Genomic DNA, 17,290 nt, shown 5'->3' on the forward strand with positions numbered 1-17,290 from the left:
GAATGTGCATGTGATTTTTACAATGTTTGATTTTTTTATGTTTTAAACCAGTAGAGCTCTCTTACAGGTATTGGTATGGGCATAAAACATTCCCCATCCGGGTAGGCTTTTGAACCGGACCAAACTTTTTGGTTTTTTTTCTCCTTATTACTAGCTGAGATTTGAAGAACACAAATACATCTTGCCCAGACAGACTTAACCCAGGAGGATTTATTTATGATGGCAGAGCAAAGACACCATCAAAGCAAACTGCTAATTAGTTACATAACTAAACTCAAAGGCCTCACCAGGACCCAATACAACCCCTGTAGGTGCACTGCAAATGAACCAAAGCTGATTTTTTCTACTTAAGAAACACTCATAAAGGGCAATAGTTAAATCCCTCTCCCCCACCCCCACCACCATCACCCCAAGACTTGAGCAATTAAATCTCAAGCAATTGCATTTTCATTTTTTATCCTTTGACTCCCTGGACTCAACCTCAGATGCCTAATCAGAAGCTGTGTGCTATCGTTAATGGGAAACAGCTATTTTTATCCCATGTGAGTTTGAAAAGGTTGTTTATTTTTACAGAAAAAAGGCACTTAGTTATGATGTACAGTATGTTGCACTAAAAAGCATGGTATGAAGCAGTAAATAAGCACATACACTGTACCCATCCTTCTTATTACTCACTTTGAACATGATTTGGAGCATAAGAAAATGATGGGGCCCTAGGGACACAACATGCAATTTCTAATCACTGTTTGCTTCACCTCAATAGCTGTTTATAGTTTACTTCATCTCTAGAGCAAACTGGCAGAGTGAAATAGAACACTTGCATAAATACCACTCACTTTTACCAGGTATTGTTATAAAATGCTTTACAAAAAAGCACATCTGGAAGCCCCTTGCACTGCAAGATCTATTTTGTAGTGGTGCAGAGTGTTATTGCTTTATGAACATGAAATGTTTTTGTTTTCTCCTAACCTGCAAACAGACAATTACTGGTTAATTTATATTAATATTCATCATTTTGGTCCTGTTGTACAGTATATATTTGTAACAAACATTTCCAAATGTCATGCATAATTGCTTTAGCACATTTTACAAAATATTATTTAAGACAGAAAATAGTATACCTCTGAGAAATTGTCAACTGCTAGGTAAGGTGAGACAAATGTGTACAGTATGTGCACAGATCCTTTATGTTGCTGTGTACTGCTTTTACTGTGTGGGTACCAAACTTTTTTATTTGACCGACCTCTGGTTATTGTCAGACCAGAATCCTTCCTTTGCAAATACTGAATAAAATAGCCAATTTTTTCACTCAGCAGTTTAACAAACAGTTATATACCTCTTATCATAACATGTTATTGCCTTTATCAAACCATAACTATTTTAAAGGATTTGTAAAATGATGTCAAGCGTACTCCATAAACAGAATGCCTAGTGTTGGTGTTCGAGGCATTCAGTTAACATACTTTCTGAATGTCAAACCACAGAGCTTCGATTGTGAAATTCAAGGTTGACAGGAGCTCCTGGGACAATCAAAATTCGGGTCTTTGGATTGACAGGTTTGGATTTTGGATTTGTTTGGATTTCAAAGTTCTTAACCAGCTAGAAAAGAGAAACAGAGAAAACAAAAATTACAAACTCATGCGTAATATAACAAATGAATATTCACTGGTTCCAGTCTGAAGGTGCTATACAAATTATTGTAATCTTTTGAACAAGAAATTATATGATCCTCATTTTTTTAAACAAAAAAGCATCATTTTATCCCATGGTTGTTTTTAGTAGATGCACTGCATGTAAGCCCTTAAATACACCTTAAACACTATAGCTTTTGAAATGATTCATCTATACTGTGAAATAAAAAAATCATCATAAAATAATTGTAACTTGAAATTGATATAATATGATGTGAAATCACAATGCTTCAGGTCACACATTAAAAAAACACTTTATAATGTATATAAGAATTTGTTTCTGCATTAGGTAGGTAAGCCAAGCACTGTATTTACCCTTGATAAAGCCAGGTACATTTCCAGCTCTGCTATCCTACGACCTAAGCAACCTCGTACTCCATATCCAAAAGGAACTGAGCTAAAGGGATGTGGTTTCTTCCCCTGTTCCTTTTTAATCCATCGCTCTGGTTTGAATGCCAGAGGGTCAGGAAACTGTGATTCTTCCACTGAAGCAGCGTAGTGACAGAGAACCATGAAAACCTGCAATAGCAAATGTTTCAGCTTCAATTAAATAAAAAGACACGTTTTAAATCCCCCGCAATAAATAGCAAAACATTTACAGTATCAAAAGTTAGATACAGTACATAATGTGTATCTTGTGAAACCGGACTCCTACTACAAAAAACAAAACCGTGACTGGCAGTGATATGGGGGAATTGGGCTACATCACTGCACGATTACCTACATCTTTACATACGAAGCGGACTTACGTTTGCTCATCAGTCCACCATGCACACAGAATTAGGATTCCCATACAGGTCCGCCTCCTTGCATACAGGATATATGTAGCAGTAGCAGACACCTCACCCCCGTCGATGCTGTTTGGCCGGTCTTGCTCCACCTGTCGTCTTCCTACCGGCGAGCTGCTACACCATGTCACTCAAACAGACAACTCACCGCTCTACTTAGCCCTGGTCTCACGTAGTTCTTACTCAGGTAGCCCTGTTTGTTTATACATACTGTACATATTGTCACTGTTTATTATTTTCTATTTGGTAAAGTACTGTCTGCACGGTGTAGTGCTGTCTATTGCACCGTGCATGTCCAGAGAGAATGGTGCGAATAAGTACTTGTGCAGTACATACAGCACATATACGCCTCTGGCTTTTCTCTCGCTCAACCTTAGAACAGGCTGTCTGTAAAATCCTCCATGATTGCTGTGGGAACCGTCCCCCTGATGGGTTTTAGATCTTTCACTTTCTGTGTGTCTGTCTGCGAGACCCGGCTCCCCACTGCCACACATGGTAGAGAGATTCTGACTCTCCTGCGTCAACCATGACTGTTCACTCACTACATAGGACACTGGCTGCACAGAGCCGATGCCAATCCCCTAATATCCTCCTGCATATATGATTACACAGCTACCCTGTTACAAAACATATCTATTTCTTTAACCATTGTTTAGAATCGATGTGCCAACTGATGAAAACGCTTATAAAAACAAAACATTAAAACCAGATTACCTTAGAGGGTATATAGTATTCACCAAGAACAAGGTCCGTTTGGAGAATTCTGCCATTTGCAGGAACCACAGGATACAACCTAAAGGTTAAACAAAGATTTAAATGCAATACAATCAATACAGAAGACATGTAAAAACAAAACTTGCCTTTGGCAAACACAGGCAGTAATTCTCCAACATGGGTTAATATAGGTAGACATACTCTAAATGAAAATACAACATTAAAGCAAGAGACAAAAATGATCGGACTTCAGATCAAAACTCTAAAAGACATCCCTTCAAGTTCTTGTTTTATTTGTACTGCTGCTTTCTTTGTACATTAGGTTTCAGTGTTTAACTGCAGTTTTTGATACTTCAGAAGATTAGACTCTCAGAAAATAACAAACACATATGACCCAAAGAAAACATTTCTATAAAAATTGACTATGTTGAAAAAATAAAGATGGAAATAATGGTACTAATAATCCATACACAAAAAAACACTTTTTACACTAGTAATCATTAGTAATAGTTTATACTATACTGCAAAATTGTCCTTCTGTGATCAGTGAACTTAAAGTGTAATGAAAGCAAGCTTTTGTTACAGGGCAAATTAATATTGGGAAGACAAGAGTTGCCTTGTTTAAACACATTTCAGTTTTGTTGAATGTTTCATGATACCACACATTACCCCATTTTAAGGCAATGATAACAAAGATGCCTCCCGAGGCAACAGATACAGTACCTTAGCACTTCCTTAATAACTGCTTTCACCAGTGGCATTTTTTCCAGGTCCACTGCATTAGGAATATGGTCCCCAGGAATGACACCGGACACCTCTCTGTAGACAGAGTTCTGTAACTCTTGGTCTCTTGCCAAGTGGTAGAGAGCCCAGGTCAGTGTATTAGAAGTCTGGGTTTTATAGAGAGACATTTAAATGGTCAGGCTACAGGGAAAACAAAGGCCTTGAAGCATATTCTGACACCAAACAACATATTACTGTAAACTAATATGTTATGCATATGTGGTTTTGTATTATGTTTTCAACGCAATACAACAAACAGAGGTTTTCAACATTTTATATATACAGTATATACACAATACCTTGCAAATCCCCTGCCAATAATATCATTTTAAGAATTACATATACTTTCAATTATTTTTTGCTCAGAATGGTAGTGATCAAACGTACATATTCAGTCCCTAAGTCAGTACTTTGAGGAAGCACCTTTAAGTTATTTTAAAAAATATAAATTATGTGCATGCTATCAACATACTATAACTTGATCAGTTTGGAAAACATTGTGATTATAAAAAATAAAGTCCTATTTGAAAGTGTCCTGACTGCATGCTCACACAATAACAGAATGTGAAAACTATGCAGGGGGTGAATACCTTTGCCAGGTTTTTATTATCCTCAAGCTGTAGCATGTTTAGTAACCATTATACTTACTGTTCTATAGTATAACCCTACTAGTTAAAAGAACAAAAGTACTGTATTTCTATCTCCTTTTACATCTATGAATTATACTTTCAGTTCTATTATTAATTATAAGATTTTTCTTCAAAGTTAGTTGTTCCATCCTTTCCACATGCTTGCAAAAATGTATAATGTATGTTACACAAAATACATACAAGAAAATAGGATATAAAGTAGTATATACATAAGGTGATTTTTTTCAGGACTGTGTAATTATTGCTCAATTAAAGAGGCCTTTTAGTATTTTTGCTGATGTTTCTTATTAAGGTACTGTTTTGGACTTTATACACACTTTGCTGGTCACTTCGCTCAATGGTCTGAGAAGGTTTGCCATTGTTGTTGTCTCCAGTGGGAATAATGTAATCCTATTAATAGTGCTGAAAAAAATGCACATTGCAGGCAAAGGAATTGATTAATACTCAGTGTACAATACTTACAGTATCCACCCCAGCCAGCAGGAGGTCAGTGACACTACTGTAGATCTCTGACTGAGTCAGTTCCTGAGACTTCAGTAAATAAGTCAGGTAATCACCTTCAACAGGATCCCCTCTCTCAAGCTGAGTCTGAAGACCTGCCAACCTTTGATCAACTTTTCTTTTGGCTTAAAACAACAGCAGACAAGACAATGTCTTATGGATATGTTAGACTGTTTTCATTACATTTTAAATCAGGGTTGAAATCCTGCTTTCATATACTGTTTCAGAAAACTGTCTCCTTCGCTGTAAAAAGACTAAACATTACGTATAAATGATGATGAATAAGTCCTTGATACATATACACTGTAATTTATCCTAGCATTGAGTAACATTTGCAATAGCTAGGTTCCTTGAGAACCTTGAGAATACCACCAAGTGTTAGAATCACTTAGCTACTCAACTTCCAAATAAGTATGCAGGCTGAATGGCCTCCTGTCATTTGCAACCATTCCTATGTTTCTGTATAGTGTCCAATTATCCTGCTAATGCTGTTTTTGCACATGCAGAATCTTTTGGTCATATACAATGGACTGCAGGTATACTGAGGAGCAATAAAGTGTTTAATTTACATACTGTATTTATACTGTTAATAAGGACTATGTGTTGTCTTATTTTATACTTGACCACATAGACCATTATCAAAACATGTCTTTGTATTGGAAGGTATTTTACCAAAAAGGTTATACAATACTATACACAGCATTATAAAGTAGTTACCAAAATTGAACATGGTATCCCAGGCCTGATTGTGTTTTTTCCAGAATGGAAGAAAAGGCCTGGTCCATTCTGGTAAAACAGGGACTATGGCAGACATCTGCAACATAGTGTTAACAGCACTGATAAACTCTTGAGTTTCTTTAGGAATGTTGGCCTCTAGGCACCCCAGTCGACAATCCAATACAACAGATGAAATGCCTGATGAAGACAAAGATTCAGAGTTACAGTAACTGATGAATAACATTTTATTGAATCAGACAAAATGCTCTATTTGTCTTGAACTTTTTAAAAGGCCCTCCCTTCTTTAGAAAAGCTCAATAGCAATAATTAAACTGCACTTGAAAGCTTTTAATTTTGTTTACATTTTCTGGTTCACTGAACAACCTCCACATCTTTAAAAAGTATATATTGTATGCAAGGTATTTTACCTTCAAATGAAAACCGGTACATTTCATTGGCAAGATCATAAACCATAATTCCAGAGCCCTTTGTTTCTTTAAGGAACTGTATTCTCTTGATCAGGTCTGTAACAACACTGTTAATAGTTTTCTCATACAGCTTGGCCTCTTGGGGTTTTAATATTCGCTGATTAAGAATGGTGCGAAGCCTGTGCCAGTCTTCACCCTCTCTGGCAGAAATAAAGAAAAAATGCAGCTTTAAATATTGGATGTGGTCTTCAGATCACTCAGGTTTTAATAACAAAAACATAACAAGTTTATTAACTTTTATCGCCTTTGTTATAGAATTATAATGTAATCCTGTGATACTTTAATTCTTGTAGTCAATGAATGACAATTTAAAAAAATGTTTGGGCAGCAGTGTGGCACAGTGGTTAGCATTGCTGCCTTGGAGCACTACAGGCCTGCATTCACTTCCTGGGGTGCTTTTTGTGTGTTCTCCTTGTGTTTGCATGAGTATCAGCAGCAGCCATATCACCCTGCAACTCACAACTGGCAACCCACTGAAGCTAAGCAGGTGTGAGCCTGGTCAGTACCTGGATGAGAGACCTCCTGGGAAAAACTAAGGTTGCTGCTGGAAGAGGTGTTAGTGGGGCCAGCAGGGGGCGCTCACCCTGCGGCTCATGTGGGTCCTAATGCCCCAGTGTAGTGACGGGGACACTATGCTGTAAACAGGCGCTGTCCTTCGGATGAGATGTAAAACTGAGGTCCTGACTCTGGCGTCCTGGCCAAATTTCCCATTGGCCCTTACCCATCATGGCCTCCTAATAATCCCCCTCTATGAATTGGCTTCATTACTCTGCTCTCCTCCCCTACATAGCTGATGTGTGGTGAGTGTTCTGGCGCACTATGACTGCTGTCGCATCATCCAGGTGGGGCTGCATATTGGTGGTGGTGGTGGAGGGGAGTCCCCATTACCTGTAAAGCACTTCGAGTGGACTAGATGCTCCAGTTTCCTCCCACCAATGACATACACACCCACTATCTGAAATGACCCGAGTGTAACAAATCATGAAATAGCCTCTGTTGATTCCTATATGACAAATTTAGATCTGCAACTCACAACTGGCAACCCACTGAAGCTAAGCAGGTGTGAGCCTGGTCAGTACCTGGATGAGAGACCTCCTGGGAAAAACTAAGGTTGCTGCTGGAAGAGGTGTTAGTGGGGCCAGCAGGGGGCGCTCACCCTGCGGCTCATGTGGGTCCTAATGCCCCAGTGTAGTGACGGGGACACTATGCTGTAAACAGGCGCTGTCCTTCGGATGAGATGTAAAACTGAGGTCCTGACTCTGGCGTCCTGGCCAAATTTCCCATTGGCCCTTACCCATCATGGCCTCCTAATAATCCCCCTCTATGAATTGGCTTCATTACTCTGCTCTCCTCCCCTACATAGCTGATGTGTGGTGAGTGTTCTGGCGCACTATGACTGCTGTCGCATCATCCAGGTGGGGCTGCATATTGGTGGTGGTGGTGGAGGGGAGTCCCCATTACCTGTAAAGCACTTCGAGTGGACTAGATGCTCCAGTTTCCTCCCACCAATGACATACACACCCACTATCTGAAATGACCCGAGTGTAACAAATCATGAAATAGCCTCTGTTGATTCCTATATGACAAATTTAGATCTACAAAAACAGTAGATCTAAATTTAGCATTTAGCAAATTAGCATTCTAAAAGTCTTCTGCCATGACACAAATACTTCAATTTGCAGTCCACCGTTAAAAAAGAAAAACATACTTGAGAATAGGTCCAAATTCCAGGCCCTGAAGTCTACGATGCTCCTTCCATTCTTTAATGTCCCCTCTGCTGGGAAACCTCCCCTCATTCCTTAATACCTGCTCGATCAGATGTGGATCTGCAACATTCACTGCTTTGTGTCCACGGACTTCTGAAAGCCACAGAGTGCCATACTTCTTCTTGTTGATGAGCTGCAAGGGAATATGGGCAACACAGTAACAGGGGGGAGGAGGACACAAAGTCACAACAGCAAAGTTGAGTTGTACATTAGCTTGGCAGGTTATATCTAACTGTGTTTCAACTCCATCACAAGAGAGCATCACTAGTGTTAATGCTAAACATAACTACAGTCACTTGAAATCACTGGATTGACCCAAATGTTGGCATGAAATTACACATAAATTAAATATATGATATTGTACTTAAAATTAATATTAATCCTGTGATCAAAAATACAAATGTCTAGACTGTAAAACAAAATTAAAGTGTTGACTTTCCTGTCCCAATACTTTTGGTGTTACGGCTCCTTTGCACCGCAAGCAGCTTATTAACCCTAAGCACCGCCACACGAAGTGACTAATTGTCCCCAGCAATCCATCATCATCCAGCCTGCTTCTGATTTAAATCCTCACTTCCCGTCTCTCACTGGCCGGTATTGGTCTGGCTTCTGAGCTCTTACCTCTCCTTTTGCTCTAAAAAAATCTCTTGAATGGAAACCACAGTTCTGAACCTGATCTTGCTCTTTGACCATGACTACAGCCTCACGAATCGGATGCACAAAAATCAGGAAAATCATAAAAGTAAGGCATCACATATTTATTTTTTGTTTTTTTTAGACATTTTAAAATAAGTTTAAGCTGGACAGCTGATAGAATGGAAAATATATCTAAATAACAAATACAAAATGACCTTCAAGTCAGCATTTATCTTTTGCACATACAAGACCACTTCTATTCTAAAAAACAATGAACGTTTAGTCCTTTAACAGTCCCAGCTAATATCAGTCTAATGATAATGACTTCTGCTGCAGTTATTCCTTTTTACCTAATTTTCTTGTTCTAGTTACTTCCCATGAAATAATCCATTCATAAACAGGATTCCTTGCATTGGCTTAGCTTTTTAAGCGTTCAACAGTTTGTTTTTTTTCAAACATCTGAAACATCATCGTTCTATAGCTGGGCTAGTGGGTGCTGTGACAGAGAATTGCTTTGGAATTAACTTGTTCCTGACAATGTCCATCATCAAGGTCTCTCTGGATTGAGCAATGAGCACATTCAAACTATCTTGCCAGAAGAATAAATAAATTGTAACTTTAGTTTAAATCCCAAAACAATGTCATTTCTTCGTACAGAAAAATCTGCCTTTTATGATGGCTCACCCCAAAGTACTGCAGATGAAAAAGCACAAAAACAGCAGAAAAAATATATAATAATAATAAATTCCTTACTCTTATATAGCGCACTCAAAGCACTTTACAGGTAATGGGGACTCCCTTCAACCACCAATGTGCAGCATTCACCTCAATGATGCGACAGCAGCTATAGTGTGTCAGAATGCTTCCCACACACCAGCTATCAGTGGGGAGGAGAGCAGAGTGATGAAGCAAATTCATAGATGGGGATTATCAGGAGGCCATGTTTGGTAAAGGCCAAAGGAAAATTTGGCCAGGATGCCAGGGTTACACCCCTACTCTTTTCAAGAAACGCCCTGTGATTTTTAATGACCACAGAGAGTCAGGACCTCGGTTTTAAGTCTCATCCGAAGGACGGCGCCTTTTTACAGTGTAGTGTCCCCGTCACTAGACCAGGGTATTATGACCCACACAGACCACAGGGTGAGCGCCCCCTAAAGACCCCATTAACACTTCTTGCTTCCCCAGGAGGTCTTCCATCCAGGTACTGACCAGGCTCAGCCCTACGTAGCTTCAGTGGGTTGCCAGTTATGAGCTGCAGGGTGATATAGCTTATTGATGTAGTTTAAAGTTATTTTGAACAAGTAGCTAGAAGCAGTACTTTATTTAAACAATACAATCATCATCATTTTAATCATACCTGAAGCTCATGTGTTTTATTTAAGTATCCTCTCATAAGCCAATAGATCATAGTCCATATTCCATGTCCAGGCATCTCTGTCAGGGGCTTTGCTTGTACAGGAGCATTTTCCAGTGGCTGTGGCTTGACTGATACTGATGATATCGTTTTGTATGGGGAGCAAAACGGAGACTGCCACATTCGCAAAAATGCTTTCCTCATCCTGATTGTTTCCTCCGGTGTCTGAAAATAAAACATAGAGCAGTACCTAAAATTGAAGTTTAAACAATTTTAAACCAGATAAACAAGTTGTTTTACTTAAATTAAATTACATTGCAAATAATAATAATAATAATAATAATAATAATAATAATAATAATAATAAACTGCGTGCGAACCAAGAGCTATTGACCCATAAAATCGTAATTTTGAACAGAACTACTGTAGCTTCCCGAACACTGGCAAAGCAGGGGGAATGACACCGTGAACTGGCAGAGCCTGGTACAGGAATGCCGTACAGTACTGTCGCCATTGTAGTTTTATTGTAATCAAATCACCTGTGGTATTGTAACTGCTGTAGAAGTTAGTTTCATGTAAATGTGTGTAATAAAGAAGGAGATAAAGAAACGAATGTAACGCGCCTGTCTCTTTAAAACGCGAGAAAACTTGTAGCTCGTGCCTGTTAAGGTTATGTTTAAATTAAAGACGTAATCACGGTTGCAGCTACCTTCGTACACACAATTACTCAAATTACCGGTTTCCCAAAGGGTAGTGAATTGGATACGATACCTGCACTGCAAAATAATTGTTGCTGTGAATAATATTCCTCGGCGAAGAAACGTATACTCACTTGCGACGCCGGAAAAAAAGCAGATCGGTTATGTAAAGGCGAAAATGGTTTATTTACTTGGTCCTAAATTCACTGAAACTGAAGAGCTAGTAAACCCGCCTACCTATGGGAGCCCGTTTCCGCCAGGGAGTAAAAGAAAACGCATAATCAGAATTCCGACTTAAAATCTCAGAATTCCGACTTTTTGAATCGCAATTGCGACTTAAAAGCTCAGAATGACGAATTAAAAACTCAGAATGACGACTTTATATCTCAGAATTGTGTCTTAAAAACTCAGAATTACGACTTTATATCTCAGAATTGAGTCTTAAAAACTCAGAATTACGAATTTGTATCTCACATTTCATTGTCCTTTTGTTATTGTAACGGATTCGGGTTCTAGGGCTTGTGCCCTCGCCGCTCTCACCCTAGTTCGCGCCTCACTGCATGGGCTCGAACCCAGGTCTTGCCCGCTGAGCCAAAGACCTTCTTTAGCCCTGCCAGCCAACATCCCTGTTATGCGCAGGGGAGGGCAGTGCTGTCACCGCACTGCAACCAGTTCGTACAACACTATAGTCACACTATATTCATAAATCGTACAGGATCATAGGATCCATAGGCCTAAAGACTTGTCTTGTACAGTGCCCTGATAAGAATCAATTACACTAGTTTTTATGGGATCCCATTTCCGTCAGGGAGACGTCCATAGTACCCGGATAGAATAGTGGACGATGGGCTTTTTTAAAAAAAGTTTTTATTTAAACACCAGAAATACAAAAAAGGAGACAGAATATGAAAAAAGATACAGAAATAGACACTTCACATCCAGAGGAATTCACAATTAAAAAAGCTGAAACTTGTACATTTTACATATTTCCATTGTATGTCTGGCCTCCATTGTACTGTATGATTCTTTACATTTCTAATAGAATTTAAGTAAAAAAGGAAAGGAATACTTTAAAAGCATTAATAGAGGGAGCAGTATTAGACCATTTACTTTTGTGGATGAAGTATTTTGCCAACATAATTAACAGATTAATAATAAGAACATATCCTTTATCCAAATCAGATCTAAAGATAAAGATATTAAATATCAAAATCTTTAAATTTAACATTTACCTTTAAATGTTTAACAACAACATTTTGGGAAATCTATCCGAAACAATTTTGGTACAATTCCTTTTTTACTTAAAAAAGATCTTCTTTGGCTCAGCTGGCAAGACCTGGGTTCGAGCCCATACAGTGAGGCACGAACTAGGGTGGGAGCGGCGAGGGCACAAGCCCTAGAACCCGAATCCGTAACAAAACGAAAGGACAATGAAATGTGGGCCATTTCAAAGTCGCAAGTGTGAAATAAAAAGTCGCAATTGCGAGATATAAAGTCGTAATTCTGAGTTTTTAAGTCGCAATTCTGAGATACAGTATGAAGTCGCACCTGCGAGATACCATAGCGCGTTTTTTTTTTACTCCCTGGTGGAAACTGGTTTCCATAGCCTACACTACGAGACTGACTGCAATCCGAGTGCTCTCTTTGACCCTTCACCTACTGTATAACAAACACCCTGGAACAAAGGTGAGCGTGAAACGGCTTTTGACCACATTCTCGTTAGGGAAAGTACAAAATAACAAGCGCGATAGGACTGCCATTTTAATTTACACCGATATGATGTGTGATTCCTGCTGTCGAATTTTTTTATCTATATACTTTGTAAAAACCAATTTTAAACCAGTCGCAAAAACCCTCAAATGACTGTTGTGAAACAAGTGCTGAAATAAGATGTTGTTAAAATGACACAGTCAGGAAGAAGTATTAAATACTGTGCATGTCTTCGTGAACTGCTTACAGATGTAAATCACACCTGTTAAGTGTGGTGATTCTATATAGCGATTAAGATATATTATAGTTTATTTTTTAAACATAATTTAAAGTAATTCACACTGTACGTCTTTCTGGATTAATTCAATACCACATCAGAAAGAGCATTTCAGACATTAAAAAGAGTTCCGTTTTCAGGCATACAGGTAGGAGGTTATTGAATCCGTCTCTTTTGAAAAACACGATTAAAAAGAGTTAGGAGTATGCTACAGACTGCTGAATTCAGATATGCGCTGTATATTAAAATTCAGAACATGTGAGTAAAGGAAAAAAGTGGTTTGAAATCTTACAGTAAACTTTCCTCATATACTGAAATGGTAGACATGATGTCACGACCGCCAGCCAGCGGAGACCAATTTAAGCGACCAACTCTATAGCGATCTAATCAGTACCAGCAGCGGGTTATTATTAACAAGCGCCGCCGCAGGCTTTAACACAACTGCAAATGCTCTACCGTGCTGCACGCGTGTTATTTATACCATCCGAACCCGCTTCCCGATACTCGGTATTGAGTCTCCTCCGCCGTACCTCGTTTATTCTGGATTCTAGACTTCCCCGGATTACGATTTACTTGACCCCTTTTGACCACGACCTTGCCTCTTGCTTCGGATTGTTTGCCTCTACCAAGGTTACTGAAACACCCTTCTCCTATCGTATTGGATTGTTTGCCTGCTTTGTCAACTACCCACTCCTGCGTCTGCACAGGATCCTTGTGTCTTTCCACCAGGGATTCCTAACCGAATACCGAGCCTCAAAAAGATGGATCCCGCGGACGTTCAAGCCTTTCGCTCCCTTTTCAATCCCCATACCCAAGCTCTCACCCAGCTTCAATCTTCGATCCAACTTCTCTCTAACCACGTCGCTCGGCTTCCGCACCGACTACTGCTCCGATCCCCGTGACCCTGCCCACCACTCCCGTAACATCACCTTTCGTTCTCCCGGAAAGATGGGACTGCAATAGGAGCTTTATTGCTCAATGCACCTTGGGTTTCCAGCTGCATCCCGAGCGTTTTTTTTCTCCCGGGAGCAGATCGGTTTTGCCCTTTCCTTGCTCACAGGCAAGGCTTTGGACTGGGCAGTAGTGTTGCTTGCTTGGGGAGATTTTCATCTTCTTGCAGACCAGCTCCAGACACGTTTTTCTCCAATCAACCTGTACCTGACTTCGTTTCGTCAGGGTGACGGGTCACTGTATGAGTATATGGCTGAATTCCAAGCCCTCGCCACGGGGTCTGACTGGAACCCTGATTTGCCTTTTTTCTAAGGGTCTTTCAGAAGAACTAAAGGACCACCTGGTGCTCACGCCACTTCACACCCGCTCTCGAGATAATGGCGATCGCTCAGGTGGTTGAATTGGACACTCACATTTGGCTGGGGAGAGCAGAGAGTCATCCTGTGATCAGTCCTGGATGTCCCAAGGGTACTACCCCCACGGTGCCCACTCTGCATCATGCACCCCTTTCCTTGGAGGCAAAGGAAAGGTGCCGTCAGGAGGGACTGTCTGTATTGCGTTGCTCCAGATCACCTTCTCTCTGCTTGTCCCTTGAGACCCCCATATCCCTCTCGAACCTTTCCGCAGCCTACTGTTAGTCTGTAGTGCTGTTTTTTTTCTCAAACCTCATCTGGACCTTTCTGGCAGAAGTTTCTTGGACTGACTTACACCTTCCCCTTTCTGCAAATGGAACCCGGAGGCTAACCAGGCTTTTTTACGCTTAAAACAACTCTTCAGCTTGGCGCCACTTCTACGACACCCAGATCCCTCTCAACCTTTCATTGTTGCGGTTGACGCCTCAGCCTATGGGGTTGGGGCAGTCCTCTCCCAGTGCCACAGAGAAGAGCACATTCCTCATCCCTGTGCCTTCTTTTCTAATAAGTTCTCCCCCACTGAGGTTAATTACGATGTGGGTAATTGAACTCCTATCCATCAAGCTGGCCCTGGAGGCATGGAGAAACTGTCTGGAGGGGGCTCATCAGCCCTTTCTTATTACGGATCATAAGAACCTGGCCTACATTCAGTCTATCAAACGCCTCAACTCTCATCAGGCCCATTGGTCTCTTTCTTTTCTCGCTTTAATTTTATCGCCTATATGCCCGGCTCCAAGAATGGGAGGGCTGATGCTCTCTCTCGGTTCCATGATCCCCCAGATCCGGACTACACACTGGAACCAATCATTTAATCTAACAGAATCCTGGGGGCGATCCGCTGCTCTATTGAGGATCTGGTCAGACGTGCCCTCAACGGAACTTCAGTTCCTCTGTGTGGCACCCCCTGGATAGGCTTTTTGTACTGGACCACTTGCATTCTGCCATCCTGCAGTGGGGGCATGACTCCCGGTTTGCAGGCCATACTGGTTGCAGACTCACTCTGGACCTCCTCACCAGGAACTTCTGGTGGCCTTCCATGCGATCTGATGCTGCAGAGTATGTCCGGGCTTGCCCGGTCTGTGCCAGGACCAAGACTCCGCACACTAGGAAGGCCAGCCTCCTTCACCCCCTTCCGATCCCACACCGTCCTTGGTTCCACATAGCTGTTGACTTCATTACGGTCCTTCCTAACCGTCAAGGCCATACGGTAATCATGGTGGTCTCTGATTGTTTTTCCAAGGCAGCCCATTTCGTCCCCCTCCCAGCACTGCCCATAGCCCCGGAAATGGTGTCGCTGTTTGTGCAGCGGGTTTTCAGGATGCATGGTTTGCCCAACGATGTGGTCTCGGACAGGGGACCTCAATTTGTCTCTGCATTTTGGAAGGCTTTCTCTCAAGCTCTGGGGACCCACATATCTTTGACTTCGGGTTATCATCCTGAGGCCAATGGTCAGGTGGAAAGGACCAACCAAAGCCTCCTTACCTTTTTGAGAGGCTTCACCTCCAACTCGCACGATGATTGGTCATCGGTGCTTCCCTGGGCAGAGTATGCCCCCAATTCTCTTACCACCTCCTCCTCCACAGGTCTAATGAACAGGAGGAAGGGGGAGAGAGGATATCAACCTACTCTCATTCCTGTCACCCCTCTGGACACGGCAGTGCTGTTGGTGTGGCAATATTTCCCAGCTGTGGTGGACCTGGAGAATGGCGAGGACTGCTCTCCCCAAGTCAACCCAGCGCCATGCCAAATTAGTCAACCGGCACCACAGACCAGCCCCCCCCCATTTTTGGAGAGGACAGTTCGTCTGGCTATCAACAAGGAACCTACCTCTACACCTGCCTTCCAAGAAGCTCGGGCCCAGGTATATCGATCCCTTCCGGATTCTCTCCCGGATCACCCCGGTTACCTTCCGTCTTGCACTTCCCCACCCTCAAAATCCACCCGTCATTCCATGTCTCCCTCCTGGAACCCTTCTACTGCTCGCCCCTTGCGCCTCCCCAACGTCGCTTGCCACCCCCGCGTTACGTTCGGGGGTGCCCAGTGTATACGGTCCACAAGATCATTCCAGATGGAACCACGGTACCCTTCAGTATCTAGCTGACCGGGGGGTTATGGACCCCAAGAGAGATCTTGGGTTCTGGAGAAGGATATTTTGGACACTATACTAATCAGCGACTTTCACGGGGACTATCCCGATCGGGGGTCGGGAGCCACTTGTGACGGGGGAGGGTACTGTCACAACTGCCAGCCAGCGGAGACCAACTCTTAACTGGTCTTATCAGCAGCAGGTTATTATTAACAAGTGCCGCAGCATGTGTTAACACGCCTGCAAATGCTCTACCGTGCTGCACGCCGTGTTATTTATACCATCTTAACCTGCTTCCTGTTGCTTGGTATTGAGTCTACTCCTTGAGAGTTCTACCTGCTGGTTTTCCCCGTACCTCGTTGATTCTGGACTTCTCTTCTGCCTTTTCGACTTCGGACCTCACCTCTCGTCTTGGACTGTTTGCCTCTCATGTTCTCCCCGGATTACGACTTAGTTGACCTCTTTTGACCACAACCTTGCCTCTTGCTTCGGATTGTTTGCTTCTACCAAGGTTACTGAAACACCCTTCTTCTGTCATATTGGATTGTTTGCCTGCTTTGTCAACTACCCACTCCTGCGTCTGCACAGGATCCTTGTATCTTTCCACCAGGGATTCTTAACACAACTAATATGTGCTTCTTCACTCTCTTTGTCAGAGCACCTACAAGAGGGAATGCTTGTATTGATCTAGTGCAGTGAATCTCAGTCCTTTGTCTGGGAGCCCCTCTGTCCTGCAATTCATCCCAGATTTTAATAGCAGAGGTAGAATTTTTTTTTTGTAATTGTCTATTGTAGGTGCGTTTTTAATTTTCTTCATTTCTTAAGACATTGAATGGGATTTAGAATTTGGTATCAACCTATGCCAGTTGAGATTCAGAACTCCCCATATTCAGCTGTCCTACTTTAAACGTAACCAGTTACTTTACATGAACAAAAAACACTGTGGGGAATGTATTATGGCTTCTTTAACCTGTGTCAGTTCATCATAAAAGTATTGCCTAATATGAGCTTGTTTGTAGTAAAAAAAAAAAGAGTGGAAATCCTAATTTGCAAGCTGAGGAGAGAAA

General features: G+C 41.6%; 1 protein-coding gene across 6 annotated transcripts; it reads right to left on the reverse strand.

Moving 5' to 3' along the window:
- Window positions 1–190: 190 nt before the first annotated feature.
- Window positions 191–13,408, reverse strand: LOC102695871 (sterol 26-hydroxylase, mitochondrial-like). Of its 6 annotated transcripts, none has more exons than XM_069196613.1 (10): window positions 13,304–13,408; window positions 10,092–10,313; window positions 8,041–8,231; window positions 6,273–6,472; window positions 5,845–6,042; window positions 5,089–5,252; window positions 3,917–4,083; window positions 3,194–3,272; window positions 2,007–2,210; window positions 191–1,599 (listed from the first exon to the last, which is right to left on the reverse strand). In XM_069196613.1, the coding sequence occupies exons 2-10, from the start codon at window positions 10,290–10,292 to the stop codon at window positions 1,474–1,476; spliced, it is 1,530 nt and encodes a 509-aa protein (XP_069052714.1). In that variant the 5' UTR covers window positions 10,293–10,313; window positions 13,304–13,408; the 3' UTR covers window positions 191–1,473. The 6 variants fall into 6 exon arrangements, with proteins under 6 accessions (XP_069052714.1, XP_069052708.1, XP_069052712.1 ...); XM_069196607.1 differs by lacking the exon at window positions 13,304–13,408 and adding an exon at window positions 11,327–11,513; XM_069196611.1 differs by lacking the exon at window positions 13,304–13,408 and adding an exon at window positions 11,261–11,349.
- Between the last annotated feature and the right edge of the window lie 3,882 nt (window positions 13,409–17,290).

The sequence above is a fragment of the Lepisosteus oculatus genome, chromosome 12 (assembly GCF_040954835.1).
Source record: "Lepisosteus oculatus isolate fLepOcu1 chromosome 12, fLepOcu1.hap2, whole genome shotgun sequence".
Classification (NCBI taxonomy): Eukaryota; Metazoa; Chordata; class Actinopteri; order Semionotiformes; family Lepisosteidae; genus Lepisosteus; species Lepisosteus oculatus.